At 32.1% G+C, this 25,664-nt stretch overlaps 1 protein-coding gene across 1 annotated transcript in view; it reads left to right on the top strand.

The window, feature by feature from the left end:
* Positions 1-20,931, top strand: part of LOC142634557 (uncharacterized) — a 25,436-nt gene extending 4,505 nt beyond the window's left edge. Inside the window, exons 2-4 of the mRNA XM_075808858.1 lie at positions 18,645-18,750; positions 18,856-20,255; positions 20,374-20,931. Of these exons, the coding sequence (XP_075664973.1) occupies positions 18,645-18,750; positions 18,856-20,255; positions 20,374-20,931 (2,064 nt within the window). The remainder of the gene's footprint in view (positions 1-18,644; positions 18,751-18,855; positions 20,256-20,373) is intronic.
* Positions 20,932-25,664: the final 4,733 nt, after the last annotated feature.

Genomic DNA, 25,664 nt, shown 5'->3' with positions numbered 1-25,664 from the left:
TTGTGGGTAGTGGATGATGGACTCATCATCATATTTAATCTTAATCGGATCTTCCAAAAATATTCTCAATAATTACCATCTCTTGATTTCTATCATTATCCACAATCAACTCAACCTTCTTTTCTTTGAGATCTTCATCAAACTTTTGACAAGTGGTATCTTCAATTTTCAATTCAATAACATGTTGCAAGTCTTGATCTTTTTTAACCACTTCAAAATTTTCTTTAGAAATAGGATGCTTCTTCTCAACCCTCAAACCCTTTCCTTTACTTGACACATGGACTTGGTTGTGATAATTTTGGTTTTATAGTTGACCTTTCATGTTTTGAACATATTGTTTTTCATATGAATATAACTTTTTGATTCTTTGCCAAGAGCAGATTGGATGCTTACATTGCCTCTTTCTATTGATTTGAATATCTTCCCTCTATTCATCTGCTTCATCGTCAAATGTATTAGATGTAAGCCACACTTTTCCTTCATTTTCCAAAAATTAAAACACACTCTTCCAAATCAAGAAGCTAGTCAATAAAATCCAACTTAAACATATCTCCATCAAAGAATGGAATTCTCTTGTAGATAGGAGTGCGTCTTTAAATATATTGATCATTGTTATTGTGAGATGATTTCCTAGCAAGAAGAGTAGCAATCATTTGCTCAATTTTTCCAATAATTTGCTGAATCTTTTCACAAAATTGGTGGAACTCAGCCCTAACATGAGCTTAATCTTCAACTTCGTGGTTGTAATTGTGATTATTACCGTTTCATGAGTTAGCCATCATATCAGGGTATGTTATGGCTCTAATATCAACTAATATTGTGGAAGCCTAAAGAAAGCAACACGATACTCTCTCTAATGGACAAAAATTAAACTGTTAGTTTCTGGGTAGTGAACCTCAAATCCACAAGGGGTTCCTTGAATCCATAAGGTGATAATTTAAAATCCATAGGAGAAAATTATGAGAAAAACTTTGCTATTTTTTTTATTATAATAATCTCTAAACGGAATTACATTTGGAGGTTATAATACGTTTAAATAGTAAAAACAAAACCTAGGGAAACTAGAAACACATAGGTGGCTATGAAAACATATAAAACCCTAATTTAACTAAAAAACATTAAAAGCACCTAAAAAGAGGGAAATAAATAACATAAACCTAAAATTACATAAACAATAATAAAATTAAATAATTATAAAAATTAAATTTTAAACCTTGTCCTACATAGGTTTCCCTTCCTCTTAAAATTCTACCATGTGGATTTTTCTTCATGGGATTGAAATATATTTTTTAGTTAAGTAAACACATGACTCAATCTTATGTAGAAAACCCAAGGAACAGCACCTCTATATATATATATATATCCATTCTTAAATAAGAAGGTAGTTGTTTTTATTAACCAACAAGATTGGGCAAGTGTGATTGGACAATTCCCTCATCACCCTATACTTCAATTCAATTCAATTGTGACTTTTTTCTAAATGATTCTTGTCATACTAAGAAGACAAACCCAAGATAAATGTGAGGAACTGATTTTGCTTAAATTACGTTTTCATATCAAAAGGTAGGCCTTGATATCTTACGAACATTCAAAAACCAAACTTATGAATATTTACATTTTAAGACATTCAGATTGTAAGAAATTAGATTCTAAGGAATTTGGATATCGACGGTAACGTGGATTCCACAAAGGCGAGTTGTGGTACAAACGTAACTCTTTCAATAAAGTTAGTAAGAGGTCCAACCATGCTGCCATCATGGCTAACCTATAAATTATTTAAAGTTCTTAAACAAAATAAAATAAACAGATAAATAAAAAAATATGACACAAACTCGTGATGCACATGAGGATCAAATTATGGTTATAATATGTTTCTTGTCAAAATGTGGGCCTTAACATTTAACGAACGATGGTTCATCAAGAAAAAAAAAAACATTTTATCAATGATCAATCAAGTAGTGAAAAGTGGAAATGTTCAATCGTGTTTTGTCTTTTAATAACAAAGCTTTAATTCGTGGCATTTGCTTTTTTTGATAAATTGAACTGGTTACATTATAAAAGCATGACTTAGTTATGAAACATCATCAATGACGACTGAGAAATTTCAAATCTGCCAAAAATTAAAGTTGCATTTGTGCGAACTGTCAGGTTTGATATCCATGTATGAAATAACTTTATCATAAATTGCTTTAATTAATTAACTGGGAATTAATTATTATAATCTAATAGTGGGGCTAATGTCACCTATGAGTTTGTGCATACAATATGAGTTTATGAATCGAATAGTACATTATATCTGATTGGTAAGAAAGTTTGCATGCTTGTTAAAAACATATAGAACATGTAATTGAACGGTGGAATTTTTAATTCTATAACAAGTTATTAGGTGGTGTAATATTATTTAGAATTACACCAAATGTAATTCTTAAAAGATCTAACAATTGAAAAAATATCATTAAATGTTATTACTTTCTAATTTCATTAACTAATTAATACTAGCATTTTTTGTTTCTCTCTCCTGCATGGTTTCCACTTGATTAAAGGGCATACTGTCATTTTCAATAACGTGCAAACTATACTCATCTAGAGCACCTACACCTTTGCTAAACCTCCCGTTTCGACAAAGAAGCAATTGAAAATATGCAATTTACACCCATTAACTTTATCCAAAAATCCAATTTACTCCTTTAAATGTAAAGTTAGCCAATTTAATCAAGTAACTTTACCTAAAGTCCTTTGAGTTTAAAAATGGTTATTATAGTCCAATAATTTTATTCAAAAATCATTTTAGGCTTATAAGTTAGTAATTTTTAGTGATATTTGGTTAAAGTTACTGACTAAAATGACTAATTTCAAACTTAAATGACAAAAATGATTTTTGTGCAAAATTAGCAAGTGTACGTAAATTGTGTTTTTGCCAAAACTAAATTAGTAACACATTTAGTCATTAACCCTTATATCATGTGTCAAAATGGTTCTCTTTTTTGAAATGTTTCATTTTAGGGCTTGTTTGGTCGCAATATTTAAATATATATATATATATATATATATATATATATATATATATATATATATATATATATATTTGTGTGTTTTGATAAACCAAAATAGTAGGTCTCACATTTAAATCTATTGTTTGGTTGGTTTTTTCCAAATACGGTTTTAAGAAAATTGTTTCCTTATTTTATTGATAGTTGTAAATAAATTAAAAATAATAGACCCCAAATATTTCCACAAGTTATTCTCATCTTCCTGCAATTTAGGAACTTATCATTATCACAAAAAATAAAACAAAAAATGAGTTTATCATTATCATAAAAATTTGAAAACAACAGATTTGCAGAAGATGGGAGGAAGAAAGAGAGCACCAATAGTTGTTTTTGATGATATACTTGTAAAGAAAATAAAAATAATAGACCCCAAATATTTGCACAAGTTGTTCTCCCCTGCAATTTAGGAGCTTATCTTATCATAAAAAACTAAAAAAAGAGCTTATCATTATCATAAAAATTTGAAAACAACAACTTTGCACGAGATGGGAGGAAGAGAGAGAGCACCAATAGGTGTGTTTGAACCTATTGGTGTTGTTGTTGTTGTTGTTGTTTATTTTTAATTTTTAAAATATATATCTTTAACCCTTTTTTTAAGGTAATCCATTGGTGTTTTATTTTACCATTGGTTTTTAGATATGCAATCTATGAGTTAATTTTTGTCTCAAAAATAAATTTTTCTCAAGAATATAAAATGGTTTTCCAATAATTTTTTATTTATTTATTTTCAATATTTTAAAAATTGTTCTTAAAAGTGAGAGCTAAACAGGTATAATGAAAAAATTATTCTCTAAAAACTAATATCAAATTCAATTTTTTGAAATCTATTTTCACACTGTTTTGGAAAAAAAAAAAAAAATCTACCTACAAACCAGGCCCTTAGTCATTAAACTATTAAAAAAAATTAGTTACACATGTAGCCCCTAACCCTTATTTCATGTTTCAAAGTGTTTCTCTTTTTTCAAATGTGTCATTTTAGTCTTTAAACTATTAAAGTTGAGTCAAAAGTATCTTTGCCATTAACTTTTGCTTTAATTTTTGTTACATTTAAACAAACACAAAAGAAAGAAACAAAGTGTTTTATTAACCAATCTCTTCATATTTTTCTGTTATCAAAATCCCTATAATTTTTCTAAATAATCTTGTTAGGTTCTATTGGGACAAGTTTAGACCCCGGGTCCCGGTTGTGGCAAATTATCACTTTGTTAAACCAAGTTTATTAATTAATGCAATTTTTCCAATGGCTTTGAATAAGGTAATAACACACAATATTGAACTATTTTAAAAAAGAAAGGAAAAAAAGAAAAAAAGAAAAAAAAAAAAAGCAATTTGGTGACATAGGTAGAGCAAATGGAAAAAGTATTCCATAGGAAATATCACAACAAAGATAAAAGAGATTCTATTTTCTCAACACACTCTTGTCACCACTCTGGATCAATCGAGAATCGCAAATGTAGTTTTTCAGGCATACATTTTATCATGTTGGTGTTGTGTTATTGGGGTTGCATGTACACATCATAAGGCTGTACTTCAACCTAGATGGTTGACTGAAGGCTACAATTTTTTAATGATTTCACCATTTATAAAAATGTACCATCTCATTACAAAAAGGCCCAAAATTGTAGAGTGATGTTAAGGATATTACAAATTTTTGTGTCACCAATAATCCAAAAATAATAATTAAATATTCATTTATTAGGTGGTTGATCCCACCAATTACATTCACTGCGATATCAATTTGTGTGCTTTATGTAGTAAAATTTGTAGCACTTTTAGCATTTTTCAAGATTATATGATAATAATTTTTAAAAAATTTAAAAATATAATTTACTATTTTTCTCACCTCCAAAAAGGTCTCCAAAATACTATACTGACCAAAACTCAATTTAACTAAAAAGCCATAAACTTTTGTTTTTTGGGGAGGGGGGAGGGAATTTGTTTTGATGCCTTAATTTTTGTAAGCCGATATTTTTTCACGATAGATTATCAACATTACTCACCTAATATTTTACATGGCAACACACCAACCATCTTTATATGTTTCATAACACCAAAATTAAAATTTATTAAGATACATTTTCTTATCTAAGATAAAGAAACCTTCTTCCTAAAAGAATGATGATTTTTCTTTTATTTTTTAAAATTTTTATTCTTTAATTACGATATTCGATTCTTTATATGAAATTAACTTTAATTTGTTTTGTATTACTATTAATTCATAATATTTAAAAAAAAATTGCTAAACTCATAAAATTACTTTTTTAATTCATCAAATTAACCTTGTTTTCATTAATATTAAATAAATTTATTAATTAATATTTAAATACAATAGCCCCATTTAATTTAAAATTACTACCTTAATTCCCCAATTACATCTAGCGACCTTGCATATTTGTTCCCCTTCCAAGTGTGAGTTTCTAAACGACTTTTTATACTGTGGTCAAGTGAGTTTAGCTTGTCAACCATTTATGATGCTCATATAGAGCTTTTCCTTAGGGTTGGTCGCTAAACTCATACAATGGTTTTTCTATCAATTTTCCCTGCATCACCATAATACGTGTTTGTTGTTTTGATTCTATTTAATTTGCGCAATATTTTTTTTGTTGTTTACTCTCCAGTTTCAAATCATAAAGTTTTTTTTGTCCTTGAATAAGTAGTAGGAAGTATAATTTTTTTTTTTTAACAATTTGATAGTTGGGGAGGCGAGATTGAATTCTCAAGATCCTTTCTGAGTTATAAGGCTCTTTGTTTATTAATTTATTTTTTTAATAAATAAATTGTTACAATAATAAGGGATGAGAGATTTGAATTGTTAGTTATTTAAACCATTGTTAAAACAAATTTTTTTAAATCCAATAGATTATCCAAGTTGTTACATAGGTTAATTATGTAAGTCAGGATTAAACATACATCACATTTAATAAATAAGTGAAAATTAAATGACACAAGATGTGATGACCCAGTAAAACCAATAAAACAATCCAGTTTCAAGGTAAAACATTTGGGAGAATTTAATCTATACAATCCACAAGGCAACAATTCACTAATATAATGGAAGTTCTTACAATAGATTTAACCCTAAATCTACTGCTACCTCATGTAGTACTTACTCACGTGACCTCACGTAGCTCCGAATTAATGGACTCTTCTATTATGAATTTGTTGCACACAAACACTCCTAATTGTGACTTTGAGAACCCTACTCAAAGCTTTAAATCATCTATTGTAGTTGCTTTGATGTAGCAACTTAACTCCACCAGTAATAGCAATATAGATCTGATCTCCGGTAGGTGCTTGTTGAGTTAGAAGGTTACAAAATCTCACAAATCTCATAGGAGTAACTCACAAACCTTGAAAAACTTGTATTAGTATTTTCCTTTCATACATAGAAGTTTTAAACTCAAACCCTAAAAGTTTCACGGGCTTTTGGGCCTTCTTTGAAATTTGCAGAATCTATGTCTCGATCACTCGATGGACTCTCTTGATCACTCGATGGACTCTCTCGATCGGTCGAGCTTAGCAATTACTGAATTCTTCGTTCGATAGCTTATATGTTCTAAAATATTGACTTTTATCAACTTGAGCAATATCTAAAACCGTACTAAGAGATAAATATCTTATACTAGACATGTTTTTGTACTCTGTTTGCCAACATACAATAAAAATTAGTAGCTAAACATTTAGTCCTAAATATTTAGAATGTAACAATCTCTCCCTTGGCAATTCGTGACAAAACATACATTCAACATGTACTGCTCAAATTCAAGAACTAACCCAATACAAGTAATTGCCCAATACAATTTAATCATAATCTACTATCTACAAGTTACAATAATAGGCAGCAGCTTCATTCAAGAATTAACCTATAGATTCCCGAAACACTGAAAACAAATCATAAACACATGTGTGGAAAGTATGGTATTAACATAACTTAGTAAAACAAAATGAAAACAATAAACCAAAATATCTTATGATCATCAAGATTATCATTAAGTTTATTTTGTGAAACAAGTTAAAAGGAAAGCTAAACAAAATTAATAAAAACTACAAGAACTCCTCCTGGGTACAAAATCTGCCAAAAAACTATCATTAACAGTCAAAATCTGCTAAAATTTACTCCCCCTAAGTATAAGAGCTCTCACACAACTACTCCCCTTTTTTGTTACAAAATGCCAAAGGTAATCATCTCAATCATCAGAAGGTGGAGGTGGTAGAAAAGAACTTATATACTCACTAAGCTCTACTCTCAAGGAAGCAACATCAGATATCAATAAATTCAAAAGCTATCCATGAGTTGCCTAAGTTGTCATAAATGTCTCCATCATAATCTATTGTGATGACTGTGTCTCAAGAACTCTCTTAAGCATGGAATGGAGAGAGGAGAAGTTTTATAAGGACCAGCAGCAGTAGCAACAATATCAAAATTCTCATCTTCTTGTGTAGATTCCACTCTATCTTTTTCCTGTTCCTTCACTTGGCTCTGCTATCTTTGTTTGGGCATTGTGTTGCTTTAGAATTGTATCTCCTATGGGTGCCATTTGAAGAACAAGCTTAGAAGAGGAGATACTTTTAAATTCAAGATATTCTAAGATCCTAAGGATAGAAATAGGGTAGAAGAGTTGTTGTTTCTTGTACAATTTTCTATTGACCTCAACAATTGTTTGAGTGAAGAGAGAAGGGAGACAAATAGAAGCACCTGTGATGAGAGCATATCAGAATATATACCATTCAATAGTAATTGTATGCACATGAGAAATAGGAAAGATATTATGGCAAGCAATCCTAAATAGTAGGTAGTTAACCTCAATTAACATATGAGAGTCAAGTTTGGGCTTAGTACCCCATATCATTGGTTTGCCACACAGAAGTGACATGACGTCATCAATTGAGGGAGACATAGTGTGTGGATATGTGGGCAACTGACAATAGGAATTGAGAGAGCATCAGCCACTACTTTATTAGTGATTTGATACTCCTCACCTCGAATCCAAGTAGTCAAGTAGTGATCACCAAATAAACTAGAATAGACAAACAAGTTATACTAGAAATCTCTAATTATAGTAGTGGTAGGAGACTCTAAACCACTACAAATAGATAACCAGCCCCTAAACTCTACATTTTGCCTAACAAAATGCTCAAGCTCATCTAGAACAACTTTCCTTTCACACCAAATGGATCTACACTTGACTAAGGACTCATACTTTCAATGGTTTGCTAAAGTATGAAACCTATTTGAACCGAAAGGTTCACAAGAGGTAGATGTATCCTTAGAACCTCTTTTGGCTTTGGTTTTGAATTTTTTAGGATCCATTTCTAAGAACAACAAAGGGAGAGAACAAAAAAACACAAACAAAACCAAGGCAGACTGCATTAGAGAGATAAATAGGATATATATATATATATATATATATATATATATATATATATATATATATATATATATATATGCAATCTTAAAAATCTACATGATGCATTGGCTCCAATGATGCATGAAACTAATGCATGGAGGTGTTCAAATTCACATTGGTTTGAAAATTGATCAAGAAAAACAAGTTTTATGAAAAAATCTCCAATTTACGAAGAACATAAATTGCACAATTGATCATCACAACAAGTTTGAAACATGTTATAAACAATCAATCAATCAATAACAAAGATAAATTATACCTAATTTAATTGAACAAAATCCCCAATTTCTCACCACATGAACCCTGATTTCAAAATCTTTTAAGAAACATGAAATTTTTGAATTTAAAGCATAGGAATCATTTTAGAACATAATTTGTTTAATCCAATAAATTATACAAGTTGTTACTTAGGTTAATTATGCAAGTCAGGATTAAAAATACATCACATTCAATCAATAAGCGAAAATTAAATGACACAAGATGTGATGAACCAGGAAACCAATAAAATAATCCAGCTTTAAGGTAAAAAATCTGTGGGAGGATTCAACCTAAAAAATTCAAAAGGCAACAATTCATTAATAGAATTGAAGTTTTTACAATAAACTTAACCCTAAATTTATTGTTATCTCATGTAGTACTTACTCACGTGGCCACATGTAGCTCTAAATCCACGAACTCTTTTATTATGAACATGTTGTACACAAACACTCCAGTTTGTGACTTTGAGAACCCCACCCAAAGGTTGATGCGGCAACTTAACTCCACCGGTACTAGCAATATAGATTTGATCTCAAGTAGGTGCTTGTTGAGTTAGAATGTTACAAAACCTCACAGATCTCACAGGATTAACTCACAAGACTTGAAAAATGTTTACTAGATTTTTAGTTTTATACCTAACAGTGTTGGACTCAAACTATAAATGTTTTGTGGGCTTTTGGGCCTTCTTTAAAATCTGTAGAATCAATGTCTCAATTGGTCGAAGCCCTCTCTCGATCAGTTGAGCTTAGTAGTTTCTAAATTCTTCTTTTTACAGTTTATATGTTCTTGAATCTTGACTTGTATCAACTTAAGCAATGCCTAAAACCTTACTAAGACATAAATATCTTATACTAGACATGTGTTTGTACTTAGATTGCCAGCATACAATAAAAATTAGTTCCTAAACATTCAATCCAAAATATTTAGAACCTAACATGAATCCTATCTCTCTTCATAAAAGAGAGTAAGATATATCGCTGAGCTACAAATTAAGCCCTAGAAAGGAGGTTTAGTTTTAAGTTTTTATGATAAAGAGGTTTAACAATCGAGAAGAGCTTTAATTTCAATTAAGTCCACTCTTAAAAATTGAGAAGATTTTTTTTCCCTACAACAAATGATGATATGATAAAAATGGTTTTAGTTTCATACTAAAGCCAATTAATTCAATTAATAACCTACTACTACTACTACTATTATTATTATTATTGTAAGATTGAATTTATTCAATCATTTTGTTGGCTTTATTCCGTACCAATTTGCTTGTAATTCAGCATTTAGAAACCCTTGTATTTAGGTGGAAATCATGTAAGGGTAGTGTGTGAGAGAGTGTGAAGAAAAACTTAAGAGTGTGCACTCAAGCAGGGGCTCGCGACTAGACCTCGCGACCTGCAAGTCGCCAAAAAGAGGCACAGGTGTGAAGCATGTAAGGGGAGCTGAAAGGTCACGCCAACTGTCGCACTATAGGACAAAACCTCCAGTTGGCCAGATAGTTAGCTCGCAACTCGTTCCAATCACGAGCTCGAGTCGCCAAAATGCCCTGTTTGGCTAAAACTGACCTTTCGCATTCCAAACACACACCAATATAAATATACCTTATACCCACCTATTGTAGAGAGCTTCTATAGAGAATTTTAAGAGAAAAACCCTAGAGAAAAACAAGATTGACTTAACCACAATCTTCATCTTTTGATTCTCCAAATTCCTCTATTTTCTCCCTCTCCATTGTTACATCCTTGAGAGCTACATTTAGCCAAATCCTTTTTTCACTATACCTATATCTATGAGAAGGTTATTTGGTGCTTGGGAAGCAGTTAGAAAATGACCAATTGATATTGGTTGATGCTATGGGCTATAGCGGAATCCGGTGAGCTAGAGAAGACAAAGGTTCAGCGTAACCTCATTGGAGCAAGAAGCTTGGAGGGCTTAGGTACACTGGATAGATTAGGTTGGAGGGTCTTCTGTTGTTCATGTATCCCAACTTCATTCTCTAGTGGACTATTGACCGCTTGGAGGGCGGCGGAGAGGTTTTACGTCAAGAACTTCGGTTTCCTCTTCGATAACACATCGTTGTATTGTCTTTGTGTTTTCATCTCTCTTTCTTTAATCTTTACCTTTTAATCACTGCTGTAGTTGTGATTAATTTTGGTTTAGATTGTTTTACCAATTCTAATTTAGCTTATTTTCATATTCCGCACATACATTGTTTGATAATAAGTTTGTATTAGTAATTTGTAATTTGGGGATTTAAACGTTCATAAGTGTTTTATACACTTTTTGAACATTGAATTGGTATCAGATTGGGTACACTTGTTTAGTTTCATTACCTGAGTGTGATCCTTGACCCCTTATGTTTTGTTTTTGCCATAGATAATGCTTTGTATACTTTTATGGATGTATATGAGTGTAACATGCCATGTGTTTGTGATAATGCCTCTATGAGTGTAAATCCTCATAATTTTGATGTACATGTTACTTGAAGCTATGGGTGTTGTTGATATTCCAAACATCAAACTCTTGAAGAAAAAGGCTAAGAAGTTTCATAAGAATTTGAGCAAGTTCATTGGTGAAAAGGAGGATTTAGTTGCTAAGCTCAATGAATCCAATAAATTGGTTGAAAAATATAAGAAACTTGCTGAAAATTCTCTTGAAAAACTAAAGGAGTTAGAATGTTAGAATGTGGACTTGGATACTAAACTTGTTTTGTCTAACAAGCTTGTTGATGAGCTAAAATATGAAAATGAATCTCTTAAGATGCATGCCAAGTGTTTGATTGTTGAACCTATTGCTAAAAATGATAAAAATATTTGTTACAATCACATTGTGGTACCTGATTTTGTGTTTATTGTGTGTTTTACCTCAAAGGAAAAATTGGTGTACATTTCTCCACATAAAAGAAATCAAAAGGTAGAGAGAAAGGCTGTTAAGTCAAAGCCTCAGTTTAGGTCTCAACCTAAGGCTTTGGAGGGATCTAAGTTTGTTCAAACTTGTCACCATTATGGTATGATTGGTCATATAAGACCTCAATGTCATAAGTTGAAGAGAGAACAAAACCATGTTATTAAATCCCTTCCCAAAAAGCCTAGTAGACCTAAACACATTGTTTGTCACCATTGTGGTGTTTTTGGTCATCTAACACCTCATTGCTCTAAGTTTCATGCTTTTAAAAAAATCAAAAGAAAAGAGAAACTTGAACTTTTTGGAAGTTGTGCTAAAAAAGGTAAACCGGATTTGAGTAAAAATAGCATGTTATTAAAGAAAGTGTTTGATGCTCTTAACTCCTGGACTATGCGTATCTTCGATTCTCATTCTTTCAACCCTCGTCTCACTTCTCATGAGACACCCATTCCAAACAATCGCTCTGTTTAGATGAGGAAATGTTCCTATGGTTAAGCTTTTGCTCTTTTGGTCCTTGATCTAATTCTTTCGATCTTTGTTGGACCCTCCATGCCTTAGATACTTCATTGTTATGCATTTGTGCATCATGCATCTTCTTACATGCATTGTTTTTGTTGTTTTTGCATTTGATTTTACTTTTATGCTTTTGTTTTTGTGTGTGTAAAAAATCCTAAAACACATAAAAAGTGAAAAAATTCAAAAAGTTTGATCGTATATGTTTGAGTATATATCTCATATGAGTTTGGCCTTGCACCTTCGTACTAATGGCGTAGTACATTTACGAGCTTAGCTTATTTTGTATGCACATCTATCTTTGTGAGAAAAATCTTGAAATCTATGTGTGATTATTGCAAATCGATCTTCAAATTTGTCATGAATGATTGGTCAATAGTTTTGATGGTTTTGATACTTGCATAGGCTTGTGCCTATATATCTTCCTACACTTTTTATTGTTTTTGCTTAAAGAGCTTAACAAATGTAAATCTCAAAATGAAAATAGATAATGAGCTGCAAAAACCGTCGCACATACTAATATTTGACTAGGAAAAAGAGAAAGCGACTTGTATTGAAAATGTATGGTGCCCAAAAGCCAAAGGCTTGTTCATCCATTTGAAATATCAAAAATTTCAGGAATCGATCTCAAAAAAAGATGTAAAGATAAAAAATGATCAAATGTTATAAATTGTAAAGAAGCCAAATGAAAAGCTTCAAAGATATGTAATCATTTTCTTGTGGGATGCCATATATGTTCATTTCTATAATTGAGATAGACCACTTGACTTAGTATTAGTTATGTATGACTTGATTGAATTAATCATTGAAACTTCACTCTAGACTAAAGACTATTCCACATTTGATACACATACACAATACACATGCTTAATGTTCAATGAATGCCTTATTCATTTATTCGATTGTACTTGTTTAAATGTGATGTGTGTGTGCTCAACTATATATGGATCAAACCAAAAAGATTTTTTATAATTTTATATGTATTTGGAAGTGATTTTTATTACTCTTTGTGTTCATGTTTAGTGCTTACTTTGTTCTCATTATTTTAAACATGTTTTGTGTTGAAAAAACAAGGGTCAGAGTTTTTCGCAACTCATTCGCAACCCACTCGAGACTCGCGAAAATTTTCACAACTCATCTCGCAACTCACCAGTCACAAAACCCCAGTCATGAGTTCATCCAGAAACTTTCGCGACTTATCCCGCAACTCACGAAAATCTTCGTGACTCGCCTAGTCGCGAAACACTTGGAAATAGCTTTTTAAAGAGCTTTTTGTGGGAAATCTGTTTTAAACCTCTCCCATCTTCTCTAAAACCCCTATTTCAATATTTTTACATCAAAACCCAATCAATTTGAATGGTTTTTCATTCCATTAATATCTCTAAGGTAATTTTAAACTCTTTTGTTGTTTTGGATCCTTAGATTATGTTTTGGAGAGTTTTGTGCTCTTGGTTGAGATTTTCGTCATAAGGGTTGAGAAAACTTATTTTTTTGTCAAATTTTTGTATAAGATTGGTTTCTTTTGATGATTTGCTTTGGATGTTAGCCCCTTGTGGCAAAAAAAAACATGTATTAAGGGTGGATTTCATGTTGTTCATGCATTGTTTTATATTGTTGTTCATAGTGTGCACGCTAGGTGTTTGATAAAATGCCTCTTAGGAATTTTCTTAGTTGATTGGACTCTAATGAGTACCAAACTTTGGGGTTTCTCATGTTTCCTCACTAGGATCATGTTTGGTTCATGGGTTGTGTATTTTACACACCTTGCCCCACATGTGCATTTTCAATGCTTTCGTCATGCATTGCACATAGCCACCTCTTGCACACACGTTTACTACCCTTATCATGCATTGTTCTATACCTTGTTTCATCATCCTAGCATGTCATGTTTACCTTATGTTTTGTAGCATTTTGTTTTGTCTTAGGTTTGAGCTTCATTTTCTCATTCATCTCGCATCCCTCATGCATCATTGTCATTGTTCGTTCCTTCATCTCTTGCCCTCGTTTCTCCTTGACCATTTGTCTATTCGTGACAAAAAGGAGGAGAGTATTCTCTAGAGAGTACACTGGAGAGTTTTTGTGCACATTCTTAGGGGAAGAAATTCTATTTCTCGTGCACGTGTGTAGGGGGAGAGTTATTCCATCGGGGAGATGCATATACCAAGGGGGAGAAGACATTGTGTTAATAAGAAAACTTTGTTTTGTTTGTGTTTCTTTATGTTTGTTTTCTTGTTTGCTGTATGGTGCTTTGAGTTATGTTTAATATTTATGCTTTGTTGTTCTCATTGCATTGTGTTTGTGTGTTGAACATGCATACTTCCTTATGCTATTGTGCTTCATTGAATGCATGTTCAGATGATCATTTGCTTTGTTATGTGATCATTGTAGTCATTTCTATATAACTGTTTTGGGTGTATGGTCAAGTTGCTCATATATTTTACATTATGTTTACTTGATCGTAATTTACTTGTTACATTATACTTGTCATCTTATTACTTGTTTTACCTTGAGGGTTTAATGTGTTTTGTGCAAGTGTTTCAAGTTACAAGTATAAATGTTACAAGTTCATCACAGCTCCTATGATTCATGATGGGGGAGTGATATGATAGAGGGAGAAAGAGAGAAAGAGTTTTGTGCTATATTAACTATGCTTTTGCTTTGGTCATAGTTAATGATAATGCTTAGCTATCTAAAACAGTACTTTATATTTTGTACCCATGCTTTGTAGCTTAGTACTTATTGTTAATGTTATGCATTTCTTTAAGTACATCACTATTGTGTCCTTGTTGGCTTTTATATCCTTGATGCAATTACCTTGTGTTATTGTATTGATTTAGTGTTGTACATGCAAATGATTCTTTGCATTGAGTTTATATGCTTGCATGTCCGGATGTTCATTTGTTGTGAGAATGATCATTGTAGTCACTATTTATTGTAATTGTTTTTTTATTGTCAAGCCATGCTTTACTGTTGTTATTCATTATTGCTTGATCGCATTATACTTGCTCCGCATACATTTCAAGTTTTCTGCTTACAATGATCGTATTGTGCTGTTGTTTTCAGGATACACTTGTCTATATGGTTCAAGAGCTTCACAGATTATAGAGTTAGGTGTGAGTGAGTTTTGTTCAACTGTTCCCAACTCATATGTTAAGTCTAGAGTTTGTTTAAGGGTTTTGTCACGGAATAGCCAAAGGGAGAGATTGTAAGATTGAATTTATTCAATCATTTTGTTGACTTTATTCTATGCCAATTTGCTTGTAATTCAACATTTAGAAACCCTTGTATTTAGGTGTGAATCATGTAAGGGTAGTGTGTGAGAAAGTATGAAGAAAAACTTAAGAGTGTGCACTCAAGCAGGGGCTCGTGATTGGCTCTCGACTGACGAGTCGCTAAAAAGAGGCACACGTGTGAAGCATGTAGGGGGAACTGAAGGGTCACGCTAGCTATCGCACTACAAGACAAAACCTCCAGCTGGCTAGACAGTTAGCTCGTGACTCAAACTCGTGACTTGTTCCAGTCGCGAGCTCGAGTGGCCAAAATGCCCTGTTTGGCTAAAACTGACCTTTCGCATTCCAAACACACACCAATATAAATATCCCTTATACCCACGTATTGTAGAGAGCTTCTAGAGAGAATTTTGAGAGAGAAACCCTAGAGAAGAAACAAAATTGACTCAACCACAATCTTCATCTATTGATTCTTCAAATTCCTCTACTTTCACCCTCTTCATTGTTACATCCTTGAGAGGTACATTTAGCCAAATCATTTTTTCATCATACCCATATCTGTGAGAAGGTTATTTGGTGCGTGAGAATGTTATTTGATGCTTGGGAAGTAGTTAGGAAGGGACCAATTGATTTTGGTTGATGTTATTGGCTATAGTAGAATCCGGTAAGCTAGAGAAGACAAAGGTTCGGTATAACCTCGTTGGACCAAGAAGCTTGGAGGGCTTAGGTACACTGGGTAGATTAGGCTTGGAGGGTCTTCTGCTGTTCATGTATCCCAACTTCATTCTCTAGTGGATTATTGACCGCTTGGAGGGTGGCGGAGAGATTTTACGCCGATGACTTTTGTTTCCTCTTCGATAACACATCGTTGTGTTGTTTTTGTATTTGCATCTCTCTTTCCTTAATCTTTACATTTTAATTGCTGTTGTGGTTGTGATTAATTTCAGTTTAGATTTTTTTACCAATTCTGATTTAGTTTATTTTCATATTCTGCACATACATTGTTTGATAATAAGTTTGTGTTGGTAATTTGTAAATTGGGAGTCTAAACGTTCATAGGTGTTTTACACACTTTTTGAACATTCAATTATTATTATTATTATTATTATTATTATATAAGACTATTTTTTATATTTATTTTTTGTTATTTATTTATTTATTTATTTATTATTGTTATTGTACTGGGTCTTGAAATTTTTTTAGTTGAATAATTCTTGAAATTAAATCTAAAAGTTTTTGGGAAGACTCATTCTCCATAGTATTTTCTCTCTCTGAAAGAGACAACATAATTACAATTTATGACATATAGTACATTGTGATAATTATTCTTTATCATTAGGTCAGGATACTAATCAATTTTTAGTATAGCAGGTTGAACTCGAATCCTTTATTCAAGGACAAGATACTTTATTAGTTTAGCAAACTTGGTGGTATTAATCATTGAATCATGTAAACAAGGGGAGTCATGTTTTACAATCATGTTAAGTTGACTGAATCTAATCCATTAAATCCAATATAAATATTTTGTCTCACTTTTTGTATTCCATTTTTTACTTTGCTAATTGTGGTATGTCATGTGTGATTTTTCCATCTTAAACTTTGTTTATTTATAAAGAAAGTAAAAAGAATTTATGGACAATTTGTGAGGTACAAAGTATAAGATAAAAGGTAGAATAGAGAATTTGTATTCCATTAAACACGTGTGCTTTCATGCATGAGTAGTAGATATACCTCAACAAGATGGAAAATTAGTGGGATATATTATTATGATAGAGGAGCCATTACGAAATAATTGTGACCCTAGAGTATTGTATAATTTCTTTGCCTAGATGGACCATACTTTTGTTCCCCTTCCAAGTGTTTGCTCTTCACCTTATTCCAGTTCGATGCCTATAAATAGGAGAGGTTATTGCAGAGCTCCACACCCCAACATTATCTCTTTTGCCCCAAACCTAAAGAGTTTCTAAACTACGTTTTATACAATGGCCAAGAGTGAGTTCAGCTTGTCATCAACCATGATTAATGATCAGATCATGAACAAAATTTTGACATGTGTCTGTATTCTAACGTGTCCAGTAGAACTGGCTACTGGACACAAATCGTTCCCAAATAAAATAATGGTAGTTAGACTATTAGCTGTTTTAAGTTGTAAGTCAAACGTTGTTCATGTAGACTTTGATAATTCAATAATAACAATAGGTAACAAACGATTTGAGTTCTAGATATCTTGAAAATGTTATGAAGTATCAATCAATTGAATTACAAGCCTCTTCCCAAAATTTCATTGCATAGATTACTAAATTCGTTGAATATTTATAAAAAGTAAAAAGTGCTCATGAAGTTGTTAAACTAAATACATGACGCTTCCCCACCTCCTTTTGTGTTTTCCTTTGCTGAACGCCCTCCATGTGTTTAAATCATATAATATATTAATATATAGACATAGCAACAAGCTTAATACCAAGATTTTAAATTCAATTATATATTATATATGTTAACTACTTTTTTTTTTTTATTTAACTTAAAATTTTACTACTTGACCAATCACACTATTTATATATTAATTTTCCATAAAAAAAAAAAAAAACGTATACCGTTATACGTTAATATAACAGGAACCATTTGACAATTGGGCAAAAATCCTAGTTTCATGTGGTATAGTTTTGACAGGGAGCTCTCTTACTCAAAAAAATTGGTAAGCAGTCCTATCATCATGGCTGGTCCGCTGCCTTCTCCCTGGCCAGCATACCTTATTGAAAAATATTATTTGAGACAAACTTGAAAGATAAGAGGGTGTGGATTTGGAAACACGAGGTCAATAAGCTAGACTAGCTAGTCGATCTCAATCTGATTTTTTTAATTTTGTTCTTCTTGAACTTGTGATGCACGTGAGGATCAAATTAAGGTTATAAAATTAACTATATAGATTACAAAGTTACAGTGCAATTAAATTTACCATTATATTTACTTAATTAAATCAATAATCAATAATTAAATATAATAATACAAAATATAAATTAACTTAAAACTAATTAAACTCTAGCTAGAGAAATTATATTTCTTATCATAATTAAAAATGAGATAATCTCCAATAATAATAGAAATTATATAAGAAATGTTATAAATGATATTATGGACAATATGATAAAACTAATTTAGAAAAAAAAATTACAAAATTTAGAGACTAAAATAATATTTTACTAAAAGAAATTATCACGCACAACTCAGGTGATCTGAAACTAGTTTTAATTAATACAGTATGCCCACATTCTCTTTTGCATTCCTTCTAGCCATTACTGAAAAGAAAACCAGCACAGGCAGGTCCTGCACCTGCAAGTCTTGATAGCGATAAGCCACTCCTCAAGACTTGGAAAAGAAAGATGATGTTTGCTCCTTGTAAGATCACTAATTCATTTATGGATTCTTTTCTTTTTTTATTGAATGGCCTATATCTCAATATCTCTTTTAGATGTTCTAATGTTTTTGCTTTTGCCTTTTCAGTTGTAGCTGGTATGTTCTTCTCAAGGAAGAGAAAGGCAATAGAAATCCTCCCCGAAAGTGTGAAAACACTTTGGAACAAGTGGGAACTTCGAAGTATGGTTATTTTTAGTCTATTCTTACAAGGCATCCTCATGGTGCTTGGCAAAAGTAGAAATCACTCGAGAAGGAACTGGGTCAGAATCATTCTTTGGCTTGCTTACTTGTGGGCAGATACAGTTGCAACAGCTTCACTCGGCGTGCTTTCCAGCAACCAAGGAGAATCTGAAGGCGGTCTTGTAGACCCAAACTATGTTATAACAGTTTTTTGGGCACCATTTCTTCTTCTGCACCTTGGTGGCCCTGATACCATTACTGCCTACTCCTTGGAAGACAATGAGTTGTGGCTGAGGCACTTGCTTGGGCTACTTGTCCAGGTGGGAGGGGTTGTCTATGTTTTCCTTACAACATGGACAAGTACTAATGCGCTTTATTTCATGGCAATTCCAATATTTTTTGCTGGGATCATCAAGTATGGAGAAAGGACTTGGGTTCTGATGTCTGCGAGCAGTGAGCATTTTAGAGACTCCATGCTTTCTCCTCCTGATCCTGGCCCCAACTATGCCAGATTCATGGAGGAGTATAAGTCAAAGAAACAGGAGGGGTTCAAGGTTTGTTCAGAAAAAAAGCAGGCTGCTCAGAAAGAGGAGAATTATTCCTATGAAGGTGTAGAAACTGATAGCAGAATTCCAGAAGCACGCATTCTAAATACGGCCTACATGTTCTTTGAAATTTTCAAAAAGCTACCCGCAAATCTCATCCTAAGCTTTCATGATATCCAGAAGAGTCAATACTTCATCAAGACAAGTTCCTGTGATGAAGCTTTCAAATTGATTGAGGTTGAGCTGGGATTCATGTATGATGTGTTCCATACAAAGGCAGTTCTGGTTCATTCTTTTAAGGGCGTTGTTTTTCGTTTGATCACTTCTACTTGCACAGTTGCTGTATTTGTGGCTTTCTTTAAGATCGAGAAGCACATCTACTCGAGGGTGGATGTATCTATTACTTACATACTACTGGTTGGAGCTATTTTGCTAGAGTTTTATGCATTTGTAGTGCTAGTTTGCTCAGACTGGACAATAGTATGGCTGAGGAAGCATAAGAATTTTGGGGTGGATCTCTTGTATCATTTCATCTCGTTGATTCTGCGGTCTAGAAACAAGAGGTGGTCTAATGCCATGGGACAATACAACCTAATAAGGTACTGCCTCAAAGACAATCCTGCCAAGTATCGGTACAATAATTCAGTGGATGTTCCTCCAGAATTAAAAATATTGATCTTTGAGGAGTTTCAAAACAGGATAGATGCTAATCATTCAGATGGGCGTGAAGCCAATGAATTTTGTGCTTATAGGGGTGACAAGGTGATTGCAAAAATTGAGAATATATCTGATGAAACCAAGGACGAAAATCTTGAGTTACTTAAACAAAGTGTTAAGGAAGAATTTGATAAAAGCATTCTTCTTTGGCACATTGCAACAGATTTGTGCTATTATTGGGATCAGGAAAAAAAAAAGTTCATCTATGTGTGACTCATACTGTAAAGCTAGCAAGTTGTTATCGGATTATATGATGCATCTTCTTGTTATGTGTCCCTTCATGCTGCCCAATGGGATTGGGGAGACCAGAGTTAGAGACACGTGTGCTGAGGCACGTGGATTTTTCAAGGAAAGAAAATCCATAACGAATGTAACACAAGCTTGCTTAAATTTAAAGGAAGTGAACACTGAAATTCCTCCATCAGATGTGAAAGGGGATAGAAGCAAGTCAGTTCTATTTGATGCTTGTAGGCTGGCTAAGTCTTTGCAATTCCTGGAAAACAATTCTCGTATAGAAAATAAATGGAAATTAGTGGAACAAGTTTGGGTGGAAATGCTATCTTATGCTGCAAGTCACTGTGGATGGCAGAATCATGCTCAGCAGCTTAGGCGAGGTGGAGAGCTACTCACTCATGTCTGGCTTCTTATGGCTCATTTTGGTTTTACTGAACAGTATCAAATTTCAACGGGCTATGCAAAGGTTAAGTTGATTGTGCAGTGACTAAGTTGTATGGTTTTTTTATGCAAAAATTAACGAAAAAGGAAGCATAAAGAAAACTCTGTTTGTATGCTAAGAATAACTATTGACTATGGATGCATTTTCGACGCTTCTCATAGCACAGAAGTAAATATTAAGATATATGCCACAGTTCAAATATTAGTTACTATTTTTTTTTCCCCTTGTAGTCTGTTTGTGCTTTAACGGCCTTTTGGCTTTTTTAACAACCTTTTGGCTTTTCCCTCAAATTCTTTATAGAATTTATGTTTACTATAATTAACGGAAATTGTGAATTCTAGTTAGCTCAACTAGTAAAGTTTCTAATGGTTGTATAAGAGATCTCTGATTCAATCCATGCCTGCATCAAAAACTGATTGGTGTCTTGATTTGATGATAAAGAGCTATCATCAAGAGCGAACGTCATAGGTTAAAAAACTCAACCAAAAAAAAAAGAGAGGAAAAATGGTCACCATTGTACGTATGTGACACTAGAATATAAAAATGATATATGCATAATAATATATAATAATTTTCCTTCGATTATAGTTATCGTGATTGACATCAATTGGGAAAATCCTTGACCTTAGGAATCAATACTACAAAATTAATAGCATGCCAAGTTAGTTTGCAGTTGACCCAAACCCCATATAGTCTTTTTACATTTTTCCCTTTTTTTCCTTGAAAATTATATTGACTTTTTTCTTATAGGTCATGTTCTATTGTGCATTAATATTACACAATAGAAAATTTGTCCAATCACATTAACTTGCACAAACACAACAATAAATAGGTATACCCCACCATATATTAAACCCATTTTATATCTAAAACAAATAATAAACGGATAATCTATTGTACAGTAATTAAACTCATACGGTATGTTGACTTGGTCCATAAGCTGAGTCATAAGGTAATTAGTTAAATTGGTGGATCATGGGTAGAGCCGTTTGGTGAAATAAATTAATTTAAATATATATTATTTATTAAATAAGTTTGAGAAGTCATAACACAAATATAACTTAAAAAATGCTTTAATATATAATGAAATAAAGGTACAATTAAACTAATTATAAATTTAATAAGATTAATAGTAATTAGAAAAAATACAAGAGAAATAATAAAGCATTATACCATCAACAATTCGTGTAAGTTGCAATAAGTAACCATTACAATAATATAAATATATACTAGCATGTAACCGTATTAATGCACAAAAATATTGAACAAAAAAAAAATAATAATAATAAAGAATTGAAAATTTTTTACAAAATTTCTTCTGATTTTATTAATTGTATTATTATCATTCTAATTTCAATTTATGTTTAACAACAATATTACTAAACTAAAATGGTTTGTTTATTATTATTTTTTTTTTTTCTGAATTGCGTTTGTTTATTAATTAAGATTTTAAAAAATCAAACTTAAAATCTACATTTACAATGACTATAGTTATTTAGTTTTGTTGAGACAATATCTAAGTACATAATGTGGGAACTCACATTTGATAACATTTGTACTGCCACATGAACCCCACCCCACTCCAACCAAAAAAATTAAAAATTAAAAAGAAAAACAGCTTTAAAGGATGTCACGTTGATTTTGATAAACAAACATTCCATTTCATTAACCAGCCAAAGAAATAAAATATACAAGCAACATGTCTCTCTCCCAAGCTTCTTAAACATTGGAAGGGAGGAAGTCAATATTACACTTGAATGCAAGGGAAAGGGAGAAACAACTTAGCTAGAGCATGAGCTACAATATTACTCTCTCTTTTAAGTAATAAAAAAAAAAAAAAAAGAACAATTAGCAAAATAAGTCTTGAGTTCCACAACATTTTATAGCATAGTCTTTGCAAACCATTGACAGTTTTGGCATCACCATTTAGTCAAGGTTGCCAAAATACGTAGTGTAAAGTTGTGATTTACAACAATGTTTTTGTTGGCTTTAATTTCGTATCAAATTTGATTGATTTTGTTTAATTATATCTCGGTATGTTTGTGGGATTTAATGTAAGGGTTGAGTGTGAGAGTTTGGTGAAGAATTATGAAAATAGTGAAGTTCGCAACTTGCTCATGAGTGGACGACCCGCGAAAGGCCACGTGAGAGGCACATGCTGGAAACTGAAAGGACTTAGGCCACGCTGTATTTTGCAAATCACTTTGCGACTTGCCCAACCTGCGAGTGACTCGTGAAAATCTTTGCTTGAAACTTTTTAAAGCGTATTTTTCTCATTTCTTTTCCAAAACTATATAAGCCCACATTACCCACGAAATTGTAAAGAGACTTTTAGAGAGAAAACCCTAGCAAAACATTTGATAGTTAGATATTGTAAACCCACAATCATCTACACAATTTCTCTTAGTTTTCCCCTACTCCTACTTCTCCAGTTACAAATCCTTGAGAGGTTCTTAATCCAAATACTTACCTCACCCAATCTGAATGTTGAGAGAAGTTTTGGTGTGTGTGAGAAGTATTGGAATAAGCCATTGATTGGCGGATGAAATTTGGAGCTAATTTTGGGATTCGAATAACTAGTGAAGACATGGCTTGGTGAAGCCCATTGGTAGGTAGAACTTGGAGGGTTCAAGTATATTGGGTAGATTAGGCTTGGATGGTCTTTTTGATATACTTTTACTCCAACCTTTTTCACTAATGGATTTATTCGACTTGGAGGGTGCGGAGAGGTTTTTCACCGAGTACTTCAGTTTCCTCCTCGATAACACGTCTTGGTGTTATCTTGAGTTTGCATCTCTCTTCCCATACTCTTTAAGCTTTACTTTTATTGTTTATAGTTTTTACGTATGCCTTAGACAGTTGTTCCAGTTTCATTGCATTACACTTACTCTTAATCCGCACTTAGTTAAGTAGGGTAAAAGAAATCTAGTCATAAGTTTTAATTTAGGGGTCTAAACAAGCAATAGTGTTTTCACATTATTTGAGCTTTTACATAGAATTATAGGAGATAGGTGGGATTGTGGATTGCAAGATCCTACGTATTTTCTTATTTAAAGAAAAAAAAAACACATTAATAGCAATTTGTTCATTGAACAACCACATAAATTATGATTTCATCCATTTAAAAAAAAAAACATTTGCATCAATATGATGTAATTTGTATATCATATATGTATTGACCCCACCTCAACTGTGTAGATATTGTCCACTTTGGTGCTCATACCTCTCATGGTTTTGTTTTCCCTCAAAGCACACAGTAGTGGGGCGAAAAGATCTCTACACATTAAAGGGAGGTCACTCCTTATAAGCACATCCTCATGTGCTTCCCTCGGCGATGCATGTGAGATTCCATGAATTGCAAGACCCCCTTTTGGGTCCCTACAATATATCACTACATCTATACTAATAAGAAAAAAAATATTTAAGTGCTAACACAATGTGTCCAAAAAATTTTGCAAATGTTTAATTACCAACCAATTTCCACAATAACTATTACCACATATGGAAAATGTTTTCCAACTTCTAAGTTCCAAGTTCAAAATCCAAAACAAGTTAGCAAATAGAAACTAGCTAACTACAAATTACTAATTAGTATTATCACTAAAAATAAACCTAAACACAAAAACACTGCATAATTTCATAATACAAGCAAATAATTAGAACACTTAGCCTAATACATCAGTTAGATACTCATATTTTTCCCCTCTAGTATACAGATAACAAAAATTGATATCTAATACAAGAAACTCTAGAACAACTAGATTTTGAGAATATAACGGACTGATACATGAACTATTTCACCAATTGATACATGAAATTGAAGTTTTAGGATGATCAAATTTCAAATCCCTTATGTACATGGTATATGTTCACATCTACAATGAGCAAACTATAAATAAAGCACTCAAATGATGAAAAATAAATAAATAAATTTTGGTGAGATCGGTAGGATCCTATACAATCTTACAATCCTACATGATAATACCAAAAATGCAATCCTAGAAATATCTTAATCGTTTTGGTTAGGTGGGATAGTAAAATCGTATGATCCTACGATTCGCATCGTGATTTTAGCAACCATGTATTTAGTGCATCAAAGCAGAGTTTAGCATCTCCTTCTATCACAATATCTTGGAATTTTCCGTGAATAGCAAGATTGGATACCCATACAATGGCAACTGCTTTTGCTTCAATTTTTATCTGTAATAAGCCTAACATCATCATTTTCCAGCACTGCCATTAATATTTTTCGCACTACATGTGTCATTTGATTTTACATTAGAAAATTTTAAAATACAAATTACATTATAGTTTAACTAAAATTTATTTCAATTATTTAATTTTACTTTTCATTCAATTGAATTTTTTAAATTTCAAGTTTATTCAATTCAGATCTTTGTACAATTTCATTAAAAAAAATTACTATTATATATGCAATTAAGTAATGAAAAAAAAATTAAGATTTTTTGGAAAACAATTCTCTCAGTAAAAAATTATTAATATTTTTATTAATTTTATATTTTTTATATGAGAAAATTATTTTTTTAAATGGAAAATTTTTAATGAATTTAGATGAAATGCCTTAATTAAATGAATTTGAAATCTAGAAGACTCAATTAAATGAAAGTAAATTTAGAAGTCTTAAATGAATTTTAGTCAAAACAAGGTTTTTATGCAATCCATTACATGATGGATAGAAGTAAGTTACATGACTTATTAAAATGTGCGCGTAGATGGTTTTTTTAATTGCCATGTGGTGGGTTGTATAAAAATTCATG

The sequence above is a fragment of the Castanea sativa genome, chromosome 5, assembly GCF_040712315.1.
Source record: "Castanea sativa cultivar Marrone di Chiusa Pesio chromosome 5, ASM4071231v1".
Taxonomy (NCBI): domain Eukaryota; kingdom Viridiplantae; phylum Streptophyta; class Magnoliopsida; order Fagales; family Fagaceae; genus Castanea; species Castanea sativa.
The sequence above is the reverse complement of the archived record's forward strand: the minus strand, read 5'-3'. Positions and strand labels throughout refer to the sequence as shown.